This window comes from Squalius cephalus, assembly GCF_949319135.1.
Source record: "Squalius cephalus genome assembly, chromosome: 6".
NCBI lineage: Eukaryota > Metazoa > Chordata > Actinopteri > Cypriniformes > Leuciscidae > Squalius > Squalius cephalus.
Genome location: NC_137127.1, coordinates 45,134,777 through 45,150,641, shown reverse-complemented (window position 1 = coordinate 45,150,641; position 15,865 = coordinate 45,134,777). Strand labels below are relative to the sequence as shown.

Below are 15,865 nucleotides of genomic sequence, written 5' to 3'. Positions count from 1 at the left end.
CAGATCCAATTAGGATTTACCACTCTTAGATGAACTGTCTCCTCTCCGGGCCAATTTTTGATTCATTACTCACTCTGTGCATGTGTGTGTGTGTGTTTGTGGCCGTGTGCATGGAAGTGCATAGGTAATCTCTGCACGATGTTTACTCGTGTGGCTTTGCTTTTATTGCCATGCTATTTCTAAATGTCAGTTGAATGGGAAAGACTGCTCCTGTGGTCTGGAACAACCAGTAATAACTTTAGAAGTGTAATACCGCCCATAAAGCAGGTGAAAGCAAATGCAAGTCTCTCTTTGCAAGCTGAAAAGACCAGCTTGCACCACTAGGCTGATTCAGGCTGGTTAATGTTGCTTAGTGCTAGTATAACTGGTAGAGTCATGCTATTTACCTGAAGGAAAAAAGAAACGAAAAAATGGTTGTGAAGCTAAAAAGAGGGTCTTGCATCTTCAAAATTGTAACACTTTGCAACAAGATTTAATTTGTTTACATTATTTAACATTAACTAACTAATTGGTTAATGTTGTATCTGTTAATGCACTGTGAACTAAAATGAACATGGACATTTTTTTAAATAATTTTAACATTAATGAAGGTTAATAAATGGCGTAAAAAATACATTGTAAACAAATGAGGCATTATTTTGAAGTTTGAATATTTACTTGAGAAATGAAAGTCAGATAATAAGACTTTTCTATCATTTTTGTACCCCATCTGACCCATTTTTCAGATTTTAATTATAAAGTTGCCATCCACCTTTCAAACTTTCAGCCAGAATATTTTGTCTATCTACAGAAAGACAAAGCCTTTTTTGAGAGATAATATATATACATATATATATATATATTTTATTTAAGCTTCATGCACTCTTTTTTTCTCAACACTTGAATGTGGGTAAGTTTCATAAAAATAAAAATAAACATTTTGAAAATTGATTTTTTTGTCAAAAACTACAGCTGGATCGGATTCAGAACGATGATCAAAACATAGATGGAGTAGATTGAGTCCATCATAATTCACAGTCCTGTACCTCGTCGTGGGTCGACATTTCATTCTGTAACAATTGGCGTTTTTGATTTATATACTGTTTAATGTTTGATGATCGTGCTTCTATTGCTTGTTTCAAATGCTTGTTTGATTCAGAGATTCTGTACTCTTTCAGAAGATGTGTAATAGCACCCCCTACCATATAACAGTAAAAATATGTATTGCCATAAAAATCCGTCAATGGTGGGAAAGAGTTAAGCATAAACCTCAATAAAATTTGTTAGATGTATGCCTAAACTGTTGGTCTTTTCAATATGGTTTCTTCTGTTGTTCATCAGGCCTGGTCCTGGAAGGAGACTGTCCTGGAGTCGGGGACGTCAGGTCGCTACACGGTGGAGACCGTAAGCACTGAGGACGGAGTGCTGTCCACGCTCACCATGAGTAACATCGTACCTGCCGACTTTCAGACCATCTACAACTGCACCGCCTGGAACAGCTTTGGCTCGGATACGGAGATCATTCGCCTCAAGGAACAAGGTGGGATCCAAGGTCCGCCAGGTTCCACCTTCTTTTCTTTAAAACATGTCTGCGGTAGAATAGTGATGAAGTGTTTCATAACCATGGTGTTTGAAAACACTGGAATAGACCAAAAACATTCAGTATTTTCTCCATTACTTTCCATTTATCACTTTATACATTATGTATCACTTTATATGAGATTAGCAAGTCACATCAACATCATATTAATATCTTTTTCCTAATTTACCAATTTTAGATTACTTTTCATTCAGCAATCGGCAAATTATTATTTCATGGCAACAGCAAAAGTAATTGCACTTTTAACTGCAACTTTAATAAATATTGTAAATTTATTAACAACACTTAGCACTATTTAATTTGCAGCCTTGCTACAGTTTATTATTTCTCTCTTGTGCATTTCTTACAATGTATCTCGCTAGCGATTTCATGGTTTGGATTTATTTGCATACATTTTAGACCTATTTTGTCTCACTTGATCTTTGAAGTGATTGTTTTTTTCGAAAAGTGCCTTTCATGCAGTGTGTAATATAGCTGTTTGTGAATGCAAAAGGTCTGCAAAGTTTTAAAGATCAAAGTGCACAATAGAGTTATCGTCTCCTAAAAGGAAGAATCGATTCTGAACTGCCGAAGCGAGTCATCAGTAATCGTAACAATGTAACAAATTTGCATAATGCCAGCCTACGCTCTTCATTGGCTGCCCACGAACAACATCTGATTTTCCCCGCTCTCAAACACTGTAGTTGTAGCTGAGGTTTGGAAGTGTTTGGTTCGTGTTGTCGACTTGTCGAGAACACACTGTTTTTAGCGCTGCACAGGATATCCACTTTCCATGCACTTCAAAAGATTGAGACTCGCGCTTCATTTGATAACGTCACCATCGTTACTTTTCGTATCACTATCAGCGCTGAGGAAACCTCCGGAGCTGAAATTCAGAAATGGTAATGAGTGTTTAGTTTCCAACCCGCGCTGTAAGCGGTCGACCAATCACAGCAGACTGAGCCATCTGACCAATCAGAGCAGAGAAGGCTCTCAGAAAGGAGGGGTTTAGAGAGACTGAATCTTCGAATGAACCGTTTTCAGACTCTTTGAGAAATGAGGTGATGTGCAATGTATATAATGAGAAAACTAAAGTCGGACCTTGGATGCATGTAAACCTATTGTAGGAGACCTTTAAAACCTTTAAAATAGCATAATAAGGGCACTTTAATGAACTAATTTCCACCACAAAATGAGAATTTGGCCATTGTTTTTGTTTTGTTTGTTTTCCAGTGGAATGTAGAAGAAATTTTACAAAATGTGCTGGTTGCTCTTTTCCGTGAAATTACAATGAATGGTTACCAAAAAAGCAGGCAAATGCATCAAAAGTATCATTATACAACTCTTCAAAAGTCTTCTAAAGCCATACGATATCTTTGTGTAACAAACATTTTTGGGTAAACTATTCCTTTAATGAAAAATGCATTTCTGGGTTTTTAGTACTTGCATGCAGTAATGCAGACATTAAATATGCAAATTGGTAAGTACGCAGGGGTCATAATGCTTAATTTACTGCGAGACAGTAATTAGCATTGTACAGCTTATTGTCTGACTCTCATTATCATTTGGCCATAAAATCTGGTTATCATTTGGTATAAATATACCAACAAAAGTACAAATAAAACAGTTGATTTGGCTCTAATTAGCCAAAGCACAGCATATCAAACACTCGTGGGATTGCTGGAATTCACATTACACCCACGTCCAATCAGAGTATGTAAATGATCCAAGGTGAATGATAAAATCCGATGCAGAGTTCACATTCAAGACGTTAAGTGCGTGCCATGATGTGCTAAACATATGCGATAATTGGCATGTCTGCAAATTGTTACGCCTGGTTTTCATGTAAACTGAGGATACCTGTGCTTTCACTAGGTGATGGCAGTGTTAATTGCCTTTGAATAGATGCCTTGAAGGTGCAAATGTCTCTTTGACACATTTGATTCTCATTTGTTCCGTGCTGGTGCGGGTCTTGAAATACAGTATGTTCAGGAGTGAGAGGTGGTGTTTGCGTTGCTGGATCCACCAGTCCTGCCCATGCTGTGTTATTGTAGAAGGCTCTGTTTTGTTTTCCAACAGAATCCCTCCCTGTTGCTGTGATCATCGGCGTGGCAGTTGGCGCTTTCGTTGCATTCATCGTCCTCATGGGAACCATCGGAGCGTTCTGCTGTACACGCTCTCAGAGAAGTATGTACCTCTCAGCCAATTGGCTTCCAGCATGTCCATCACCAGAACAAGTGTTCCTCAGTCAGACAAAGGGCAGGTTGTTAAGGTGTTCATGTCACTTCACAGAAACCAAGCCTTTATTTCAACAGTATATATTCCTTTTAGTTGAGTGTTTGTGTAGGGTTGGGTGGTATGACGGTATAGACCAGAAATGCAAAATTCTGCAATGCTGTTTTAAAAAAAAAAAAAAAAAAAGAAAGAAAATTTTAGTATTATTCCAATGTAGACAACATCTTTGATTATAATGTGGGGGATTTAGCTTAAGTGTGCCATGTGTTTTTGGTGTCGCTAACTGTACATTAGTAAGGTTTAATTGTAGGTTGCTTACAGTGATCTAGAAACATTGCAACATAATTTGCATTAATTGAAATATTTAACTTAAGTGCTTTTATTCAAACACATGTGAGGCTGTGTACATTAATCAGTCAGTCATACTTATTATGTATTTTTTGTTATTTACGTGTGCATTTTAGTGCATGATTTTTATGTTGATTAAGGGGTGTAATATGTCATGAATAAAATTTAAAAATGTCAGTCGTAATGCTGTAACTATATGTTATTATATGTCAATGTTACTACCTAAATATCATCATTTTACATCATGATTCTCAAAATCTTACATTCATTTTTTTATGTGGCAGTAAAAAGCTTTTTTCTTACAAATCTTTTTGCTACTCATGAGGCTTTTGTCATACCGCCCACCCTTATCTCTGTGTTTCTTATTTGTTGTCCTTTTACCGCATCCATTCTCTCACATGATCAAAAGAGAAAACAGCTCATCCATGTGCAGGTTAGCGTCAGACAGCGAAAAATGAGCTTGCAGTTTATGATTGTTGGTGGCATTTCTAGCGTTGAGCATGTTGTTGTTGTATGCCACAGAAGACGCTCACCTGGTTATGCCTACACTGCCCACCTCCATCTGTGCTCAGCAGAGAGAACTTGCAAGCAAAATTAAGACAGAAAGTAAGACCTGTTACCTGACCGTCACCAATTATCTATAAACACTGTTCTTCAATGCGTCAAGATGAGCTGTGTGATTCTAATGTGATGTATAATGGTTCCTCTTGGGTTCCTCTTATCTTGGTTCTGTGGTGTTATGCTGCCTTCAAGTCCTCCTACAGAAGATTTAGGATGTTGTAATTATGACGGAATGTGGTTTTATTTGGAATAAAATGGATTAAAAACAGTTACATTGGTTAACTGCGTTAGGTAGCATGAACTAACAATGGAAAAATATTATAAATCATTTATTAATTTTAGTTAATGTTATTTTTAACATTTACTAATACATTATTAAATCAAAAGTTGTATCTCTTCGTTTTATTTCCTGAGCTAACTTGACCTAACAATGTTACAACTAATATTAACAAAGATTAATAAATACTGCAACAAATGTATTGCTCATTGTTAGATCATGTTACTTAATGCATTAACTAATGTTAACTAATGGAACCTTGTTGAAACGTTCACAACATTTCTCTCTATTTAATTCACTTTCTGACAAATCAGGAAACTATTTACACGCTAGCCCATCAAAATGAAGAACATTATATATATATATATATATATATATATATATATATATATATATATATATATATATATATATGCTTTGATGCTTATCATATTTTTATTTGATATATGATGCTTTAGTTTAATGTCATAGTAATAGTGAGTATTAACTCACTATTAACTACAACTTCAAACTCAAAAAACAATAATTATAGTTAGTAAGGTAGTTGTTAATTGTAGGTATCGGGTAGGATTAAGGGATGAACACCCTAGCAACTCCCTAGCAACCATCCAGAATAACCCAGCTACCACCTAGCAACCACCCAGAACACCTTAGCAACCCACTAGAAACACCCTAGCAACTTTTTAACTTTAAACTACTTCAAACTTTAAACTACTTCAAACTTTAAACTACTTTAAACTTCAAACTACTTTAAACTTTAAACTACTTTAAACTTTAAACTAAATTCAACTTCAAACTACTTTAATCTTCAAACTACTTTAAACTTCAAACTTTCTGGTCCAAACTTTCTCAAGCCAACTTAAAGTTCTCAAGCCAACTTAAAGAACTTTTTAATCTAGTGATATAGTATGTGCTTTATAAGTAATAATAAACAGCCAATTTCTTAGTAATATGCGTGCTATTAAGCAACTAGTTAATAGTGAGAATTGGACCCTAAACTAAAGTGTTACCATAATAAATTACATAATGAATTATCAAATTAGTATAATAATCAATTATTATATAAAAACATTTATTATAATATAATATATGCTAATTATCAAAACTATAAATGTATAAATTCTTATATATCATTACTGACATGCCCCAATGTCAGAAAGTTGGGATTCATCTTAGTTTGTAAATATGACTTGAAGGCAGCATTTGTGTTTAGGGACTCTTGTTAAGGCAATGTGAAGTGGCATGGAGATAGATATTTTTAAAAAATATATATATTTCACATCAGTACATTACACAAAATGGCACGACTGCAGTAACATATGTAACTTTCCTCTCAGACCTCAAAGGTGTGGTATCAGCCAAGAACGACATTCGAGTGGAAATTGTACACAAAGATCACAACGCAGCCAGAGAAAACGAGGAACACTCCGCAATGAAGCAACTCATGGTGAGTCACATTCTGAAGTAAACATCCCGCTTGCCATTACCCCATCAGCACCCCCAAATCAACAAGCTAGCTCATTATACTAGTCCCTGTCACGTCCTTAGCTAATGAATGCTAATCATCCCCACCCCAACACTAATAGCGTCTATCTCCCTTGCCACTGCTAACGTCAAACCCATGAATAATGCAGCATAAGTGTGAGAACCCTGCTGGCCTGGATGCCTATATTTAGCCCCTAGCCTGCATTTCCTGGGAGGACATGGACATAGATGTAATCATAGAGATGCCAGTGATCAAGTGTTTGTCAAAAAAACATGCTGCCCCCTTCTTTGGAAATTTCACTCATTGCCACACAAGCCTCAAAGGCCTAGAATCAGAGCTTTGTTTGAGTTAAGGATGCAAAACTTATGACAAAGCAAGACAACGAATTTGGACACCTCCCAAATATGGTGTTGCATTGCAAATTTCGGCTAATGACATGCAGAATATTCACAGGAAATTGCCCCAGTTGAAGTAGCTTTCCTTTTGGAATTTGGAAGTGTTTTGGAGTACCAAAGCTGCACAGTGATTTGCGGGAAAGGGAGAGGGTAACCCAGATATTAACGTGAGGATGGGTCTGTTGTTTGCTGCAGATTGAACGGGGAGAGTTTCAGCAAGAGTCTGTTCTGAAGCAACTTGAGGTTCTTCAGGAAGAGGAGAAAGAGTATCAGCACATCAAGGTATGTCTCCATGGGATTTGGAGGAAGTGATGTAAGAAAGAGAGGAGTTGCATTCCATTGCAAAAAAAAAGGTTCTCAAGTTTGAGGGCCAGATTTACTAACTGCTTGTGGCAGTGCAAACCCTCTTAGGGTGTTTAAAAAAATACTGTCTGGATTTACTAAAGACACGCAGTGAAAAAATAGCACTGAAAAGGTGTGGACAGGGTTATATTTGTGGATAGCCTTACTGTACATGAATTTGTAGGAGTTTCCCTTTCAGACGCAAAAATTATAAGAGGAGAGTATGTTAATGAATCATACGAGGTGATTTACTAGGGTTTGCGCTAGTTAATTTACTGGTATTTGCATCATTATTTAACACCCAATAAGCATGTCTTAACCCATTTTGCACCTGTGTTTAGTAGATTTTTTTTAAACGTTTTCAACTTCTTCCGCAAGCAACGCCAGTGACGCAACACTTCCGAACCCACAATTCAGTTCGGCAATGCATGACGTCACCCATTCAAAGTAAATGAGAAGCGTTAACACCGACGCCCCGTGTGAATGCATCGTCACCGACTGCGTGTCCACACAAAACATGACATTAAAGCACGCAGCCAAAGAAAAAGAAGATTGTTGTCTTGTGCTGTGTAGAAAGAACGAAGCCGATATAAACATGAACCGTGCATAAAAAAAAAGCATACGGCCCAAGCGAACCCAAAGCCACACACTCACACAACAAGTCTAAAGCGCACAAGAATGTGTGAATTCTCATCCCATGTGAAGTGACAGAACCGTGACATGGCATCACTGTGAAAACACCCTTTTGGAACCTTTATTTTTAAGAGTGTATGTGCTTAAATAGATTGAATAAATAAAAAAGATAATCTTCATATTCATTTTCAAATTATGGTTCTTACTCATAAATAATATTTCATACTTTGTTGATCTGCAATGGTAATTACATTTCTCTACACAATTGCTGATAATTATGATCTTTATTTGATTTATAAATAAATAAGCCATTAAGGTCATTCTCCATCATTTTCTCGAACAAGAGCTCTGCAAGGGGTCTGTTGTGTGGGAGCACTGCTGCACTGCTAACACTTAAGAAGTCACACAGAACAAAATAAAGCAGTTTTAATGTGAAACTGAAGGAATGTGATAACTGCATTAAAAAAAAAGGATGCTAAGGCTTTATAAGGCTGAGTGTTCATCATTAATGCCAGGAAATTGCTTAGAAAATTGATATTTAAAATTTTGTTCAGACAAAACCAATATTTAAGGAAAAAACTAATTAAAGTCTTATACGCAATTAAATCCTTTAAGCATTTGCACTGATCATCGAGAATGTTAAGTAAGATACTAATTTAGCTAAATTTTGTGTGAGCACAAAGAATAACTATTGTAATTATAGTTTGATTAACATATGATCCCACCGTTAAGCAGACAGCAGTTCCTGACAAGAGTAGCATAGCTTTTGTTCTCTCGTTTGTACTTATTTCCGTGTGCAAACGCAGTGTTCCTAAAGTCTGCTTCATGGCCTCCTCTACCTGCTCCCAGCGGGACTGATTCCCTCCCTACATGTAGATGAGTGTGTAAAATAAGCAGTGTGAACAGATATGGAGTGCACACAATCCCTGTTGCCTGATAAAACCGCGTCTGACAACGCCTTTCTCGTGTTGTCATAGAGAAGTCACCTACCGGTGATTATCGTCTCTCCCCCGCGGGATCTGGCCTGCACACCCGCTCAAAATGGCAACCACGTCCACTTTTGGCGCCTGTTTTGCTTCTTAGCAACTGTACTGATAAAGCACCACGACAACGACAGCAGCCATGGTATCAAGTTCCTTCGCTTTGATTTTTTCTTTCCATGACAGATTGAAAAGCCCTGATTCCGAAGTCCAATTAAAGCTGAAAAGTACAGACTGACAACCAGTTTGTGTATCAAGGTTTTGTCTAATTAGCCTGTAATGATGTTTTGAGGGTACTGCTAAAGATGGTCACTTTACTCCAGTGACTGATCCAAACCTATTTGTATTACCTCTGTTTGAAGTGCTGTATGCATGTTTCTTGCCTTTTTAATGCTCTGAAACAGAAGTGAGGGCACTACAGAAAGAAAGAGAATAGATGCATCACACAAGCAAATTGTCAAGAAATGTAGCTTCAGTTTACAGTGTTAGATGATGGTCGAAATAAAGGAGAAGCATTTAGAATAAAACGTTACACTGCAATCAAAGACATTCCGATTTTGACGGTTAAATTAGTAAAAGAAGAGTTAGTCAAAAAAATACAATATTTTTTTGCCAAGGTTGCATGAGAAACTCTTCATTTTGATGGTCCACTTTAGACATTCTTCTAACTATAAGTAAGTTTGCAACGACATGTCAACTAGCAGTCCTTAGAGTATTAGTAGACTGTCTGCTTAATATCTGCTGACACTTTATTTTGATGCTCCCCAACTGACTATAAGTAACTTTGCAAGTCTACGTCAACTAACTCGCATTAATTTGCAAACTACATGTCAATGTTGACATGCTGCAAAGTTACTTATAGTTAGTAGAATATCTAAAGTGGATTATCAAAATAAAGTGTAACCCAAAATTCATATTTGAAACACAAATTAAACTAACCTCATCATTGTTAACTGAATAGGGCTACAGTATACTTACAGGGTATAATAGTATTAAGACTTCTGTCAGGACCACTATCGTCAAAGATGATTAGCAGTTCTGTTCTTACTGGACGAGAGGAGGAGCTGGGGATGGAGGAGGGTAATTAGCTCCTGAGCAACACGATAAAGCTGCTTGGACCTTTATATAGGAATTCTGTGAAAGGCGTCGTATTCCTGTAGACGGGTATCAGCTAATGTGAGCCTGACTGACGTGACCTGGCAGAACTAGCGCTATGCTTGATTTTTCGAAAATTTGACTACGGTACAAGTATAATTAAGATCGCATTCCCAAAAGCTGACATAGAGTGGGGTCTTCAAAAATTTTGGATATTGTACAAAATGTTTGAGTATAAGATCATTTTTGACACACTTAAGGGGCGTTCACACTGACAGTGATTGAATTGCTGGAGGTTACCAACTCTAAGTGCATTTGGTTTCTAGTAGTCATTCACGCTTAACTGTATGCAGCTGTGCAAGACAGTATTGCTTTGATCCCTCTTTGCATTAAGTTGAGCTCAGTGTCAATTGTACAGATAATGGCAACTCTTGAAAATGAATGGCTTCGCTGTTAGTGCAAAAGCTCTTTACAACTATTTATTCACTGTTGCCTAGAGTCATTTCGTTTAACTCCTTTCATTCAATGACATGTTTGTTAATGCATTGTTCCTCAAAGGATCCCACTAATGGATACTACAGTGTGAACACCTTTAAGGAGCATCATGGCACCCCAACCACGCTGGCAGGAAACCAGACCACAGAGCTCCGGCGAGACCCTGCCACAGCCACCACCGGCAAACAGAGGGTTCCCACAGGAATGTCTTTCACCAACATCTACTCTACCTTGGGTGCTGGACCCAACCGCCTGTACGACTACAGCCAGCGGTTCGTGCTGGGCATGGGCAGCAGTTCCATCGAGCTTTGCGAGCGAGAATTCCAGCGAGGATCGATGAGTGACTCCAGCTCTTTCCTGGACACACAGTGCGACAGCAGCGTCAGCAGTTACAGCAAGCAGGACGGCTATGTGCAGTTCGACAAGGACAGCAAGGCCTCGGCCTCCTCCTCGTCCCATTACTCTCAATCATCGTCCCAGAACTCAGACCTCACGCGGCCCCTGCAGAAACGCATGCAGACCCATGTCTGACAGCAGGAGATGGACAGAAGACAGAGGAATCCAGCGATGGGTTTGGCCAAAGGGGATTACCCCCCACCCCCCCAGACAAGAATCAGGAAGCAGTTCAAGCACATCTAGCACGCCAGTTTAATTTTACCCTTTTAACATTCTTTGATATATGTGGATATTCATCATTTGTCCAAATCTTATTTACAGCTCTGAAAAGCCTTACCGTTTTCAGATCCTTGTCATGAGCTCATGGACTACCCTTCCCAATGCCCTTAATGTCTGGGCCAAAAACTTTCTCCAAACAACCGTGTGCCACAGTGACGTCACTTGCCAACACAGAAAGACACAAGAAACAAAACCAGTGTCCTTGCTGTAGTTCCAGTAACATTGAAACAGCTCTGAATGAACGACCTCGGACCTCGGAGAATGCATAGAAACATTGCTCAGATGAGGAGAGTCGATGAAGGCTACACTCCTTACCACTCCTCGTCACCATTAGAGGACAATGCTCTGTTGCTCCTGTACATTCAAGCACAACTGTCAAAGTTGTATGTAAGATTTCTCAATGCCTCTACCACAGCTAGCTAAACAAAAGAAAAAATATAAAAGGACAAAAAACAACAAAAAAAAAAACATATATGAACTGATTTAAAAACTATTGTCAGTCAGTATCTTTGGATTCTGGCCCTTCTGACAAAAGTTTGTCTGACATACCAATGTGAGAATCTCAGATAGAAAATGGCCATGAGCTGTTGGTTTACCATTCAGAGATAAGATATTTGTGTACTTTGTTGTTCTTTCTTTCTGAACATTCTTTATTTTCAGTGTTTTAATAACTTGATTTCAAAATTCATTGGACGTGCACTGGGAACTAAGTGGATTATGTAGTCTTGTCTACTTGAGAGCATTCAGGTGGACTATTTAAGGTGTGTGGCCATTTGAGCCTGAGAGTGTTTTTTTTTATTTATTTTTTTAAATACTATTCTTTCCGAATAGGGTTGATCTGGTTTGGTGTGAATAATGCGCAGAAGATGGGAACAATGATGCTTAGGTTTTAAAAAGATGCACTATGTCCTGTGTCCTGTTGTGTGAAGTCAAATTATAATGCTAAAAAATCTTCCTTTCGATTCATAAAAAAAAAAAAAAAAAAAAAAATCGCCTGAGCTTGTTACACATGTTCTAGATATATTTTCAAATCGCTTGTTTCTTGCAATACACAAATTTAGTTTACAAATCGAGATCCAAGTACTTTACATTTTGCTCCAGGTTGAATCTTCTGTCTGCTCTTCATGTGGCTGCCATTGGACTGTACAGCATTGAGTACTCTCACTGTTATAAGTGAGCAATTTGTGTTCATGTTTTTTGAGTGTGGGCTTTCATACTTAATGTAAATGTGTGTTGTTGTTGTTTTTTCCCAATGTTTTACTCTACGGAACTGAAATTGCAACCTATGGCACTACTGATAACTCAAGCACTTCACTCAAAACACTTGCAAGGTAATATCACCCTTAGTCCCGAATCAAGGTACTGAAATAAAGCTAACAGAAATTGAGCTAGGATCGCATGCTACATAGAATGTGTAGAGAGATGCAAACTGAAGCCAAAGCTGTGGTGTATGCCAAGCTGGAAACTAGAGGCATTTGGCCAAATACTGTATAGTTACTAAACCACAGGCGAGAGTAGAAGATCCAAACAGATGTATTTCTGGCTGTTTTGAAAGTACAAATCATCCAGTGCTCTTCACAAAAGTATTATGCCACAATTCATTAGAAATGGATATAATTGCTTTCATTATCTGCTCTATTTCTTAATTCATTCAGCATTTTGGTTATCGCTATACTGGGGAGAAATATTCAGACTACCAAAAAAAAAAAAAAAGGGTCAAAATTATGGCAGCATGTTTTTCTAGTACTAGACAAGAGCACAGCATTATCTATGTGGTGTTACATTAAGTGGCATAATTGTATGAAATTGCCACTGACTCCTTATAACAAGGTTGAGGCTCATCCCAGTATGTGCGCCAACTGTGCTCACATCCACTGATATCAACACCTCTCTCCCTGCCAAAGCTTTCCTGGGTTATGGCACTCTGAATCCTTACCAAGCCCTATGACTGCACAAACAGATTGGGCATGAAAGCTATCAGTGTGTTTTGCTTATCAAAGCTTCTGACACTCCACTCTTTTATCTCCTCATCAAGTTATCTCCCATTCCCCCTCTCTCATAAAGATATAAATGACCAGAGGCAATCTCTCATATAAACAAGGAAATGAACTGTGGTTCTCACTCTTGAAATGCAAAGATCCCGATTTTGACCCAAAGGAACCAATTTGATTTGTACAGACCTGACAGTTCCTCCCTTCAACCCGAATTCAAGAAACACTGCAAGGCGTGACGCCGCTGAGTCAGTCGGTGCTGTAAGCACTTTACGTATGATTATGTTTGTGGCATTTCAATGGGTTTCATACATGAGTGCTGTTGGATGAGTCTAATTTTACAAATGGATTGGTGCCCATTGTGGGGCTTAAACAGGAAAAGGCCTGTTTCAGTGCTGATAATATAGCTCAGTCTTCCCTACACTGTATATAAATCCTTCATGCTCTCTGTGTGTACATTTGCAGTTATTTTGCTTTGTTCTTTAGTCAATTTCATTCGAAAAGGGCAGAAAGCAAATCGCACCATTGATGCTGTACAAACGATCAATCTTTAATTTAGAAATTTCCTCTCAGTTGATGGCGATGCCAGTGCTATACCCATAGGCAGAGAAGTGTTTAAAATCAAATATCTATATGTTACTTTACTTTGCCTATCTTTCTCTGTTGATAGCTGGGCACAAAATGTTTCCCGCAAGGTGAAATGAAAAAATACAGACCTAAAGAAATCTTGCAACACACAACAATCAAACTTGCAACGTGCAATGAATTTAGATCCAGGGTTTTCACACCTTTTGACCGTTTCGGAGAAATCGTTTTATTGACATTGGCCAGAAACTGCACTTTGTGAGTGAAATGAAATACTTTAAAGCTGAGCATAACAAGAAATAATAGGTTCAGCAAAGAATATATTTGTGGGAACCCTGCAAATATGAAAAAGTCCAAACAAATTATAGCCTAATTATAAAATTACTTTCTCTAACCATGGCATTAGTTTGGGGTGTGGCTACCAGTTAATTTGTCCAATAACAGATGAGAGAGAGAGGAAACCTGTTAGTAAACCATCATTTTTGCAATTCTGTTTAGTGACACTGCATGCAAAGAAACTACACACTACGACTTAATATTAATGCATTTAATTAAATGCTGAACAACCTTATCCAAGACATACTTTGAATAATGGGCAGCTACCTTTTGCCACTGCATTAACTTCCACTTTACAATGCTAATAGAGCCATATGGGTATTAATTATTTGACATTAGCATTTGCGTTAACAATTTATACCATATGGACTAGTTGTTTCAGTCTTAAAACATGGGAAAAGAGCCACAAAATCTCCCAAAACAGGTCACCATTCATGTAAAGAAGCTGCAAGCACGTGCTAAAATGAACATGGCGCTTGTAAGCAAATATTGGATTATGGCTGTTGCTCTGTTTGAGTAGCTCTCCGTACTCTTTTGTAGCCTGTGTACTTTTCTTATCGCCCAGCCCTGGTGAGTTTCAATCCCTTCTCCCACTGGACCCCAAGTCTTGCCTGACTCAGGCACCAGATGGTCATGCACTTACAACCAAACCAAACAGATGAACAAATATCGCTCTGAATGATAGGACAGGGTCATTGCCAGTTTCAGACAGCAGACCACATTTATGGGTTTTACATTTCTCCCCTGACATTTCAGCACAGCCAGGCGGGCTACTGGCTGATGGAATGTTATGAATTCCCCCTCTCTCGCCAATACTGTTTTATATAGGCCTCTCTATTATGACGATCCCAGAGCGAGTTTTGTTTGAGGATGGTCACAGTATAGGCTGCATAGGCATATTATTGTGTAAGCACTGCGGAGGCATTGCAATGATGATTTGTAAAATGTACAGTACGTAAGAGAGCGGATTATGTTCAGTGATGGGCAGCTCTCTACGAATGTTTGTGTCAGTTGTGTTTTCTTTTTTTACATGTCTTAAGCACTTTCTACATCAGATTTTTATTTCAAATTTGATTTCCACAAGACAATATCTAGTTAGTCTTTAAGTGACATGCTACTGCCGTAACAAAGATGGTGTGTGTACACAGAGGTCGAGAAAATCAATCCAGCAGTTCTGAAGTTATTATACTGTAATGTACAGGAGTTATGAAAGAAGGTTAACCACTATTTTCTTGCAGTGACTCTCTCTATCAGTAAAAGCATTAAAAAGATGTACTTTACCTGTAATGGTCTGTGATCTTATGATGCTTTGGCTCTGTATATTTCTGAAAGAAAATTGAAAATCATTTCAAAAAGAGTTGTGCTTGATGTCGTTATTTAAACCTCTATGTGTGTTTTTGCTTGTGTGTGTGTGTGTGTGTGTGTGTGGGGGGTGTGGGGGGGCTGTATCAAAGTCTATATAAATCAAAGAAAGTCTATATAAATCAAAAGGCAAATGGATTATATCAAATCTGTATTTAACAAGTAAAACTTCCCATCCCATTTTAATGAAAGTGCATTTCAAATGCTGAAAATAATGTCACATATTTATTTTGTTTGGATATTAAGCCTATTATATTTTCTATCTCCCCTAAATGGTTCTTGCATTGTATTATTTGCATGTAGCAATGCTTTTCCTCTTTTTTCTTCATTTAGAGGGTGTATTATGTGCTCTCTCTATCTCTCTGCATCATCGTCAATATTAACATTCAGATTTTGACGATTCAGTTGTGTAGCCTACTAGCCTTGTTAGTAGTTGGACAGATGGACAAATTAACCTGGTGTAGTTTTTATGTTTCATTATTAATTTCTTTTGAGAAAACGATTACTCAGT

At 37.9% G+C, this 15,865-nt stretch overlaps 1 protein-coding gene across 7 annotated transcripts in view; it reads left to right on the top strand.

Annotated features, from left to right (window-relative positions):
• Nucleotides 1-15,336, top strand: part of kirrel3b (kirre like nephrin family adhesion molecule 3b) — a 199,505-nt gene extending 184,169 nt beyond the window's left edge. Inside the window, exons 11-17 of one of the 7 annotated variants that reach the window (XM_079873355.1) lie at nucleotides 1,321-1,519; nucleotides 3,638-3,745; nucleotides 4,551-4,574; nucleotides 4,664-4,747; nucleotides 6,317-6,426; nucleotides 7,056-7,142; nucleotides 10,469-15,336. In XM_079873355.1, the coding sequence (XP_079729481.1) occupies nucleotides 1,321-1,519; nucleotides 3,638-3,745; nucleotides 4,551-4,574; nucleotides 4,664-4,747; nucleotides 6,317-6,426; nucleotides 7,056-7,142; nucleotides 10,469-10,936 (1,080 nt within the window). In that variant the 3' untranslated portion in view covers nucleotides 10,937-15,336. Of the gene's footprint in view, nucleotides 1-1,320; nucleotides 1,532-3,637; nucleotides 3,746-4,550; nucleotides 4,575-4,663; nucleotides 4,748-6,316; nucleotides 6,427-7,055; nucleotides 7,143-10,468 lie in introns of all 7 variants that reach the window. The other 6 variants (XM_079873354.1, XM_079873358.1, XM_079873357.1 and 3 more) reach the window with 6 other exon arrangements.
• The last annotated feature ends 529 nt before the right edge of the window (nucleotides 15,337-15,865 follow it).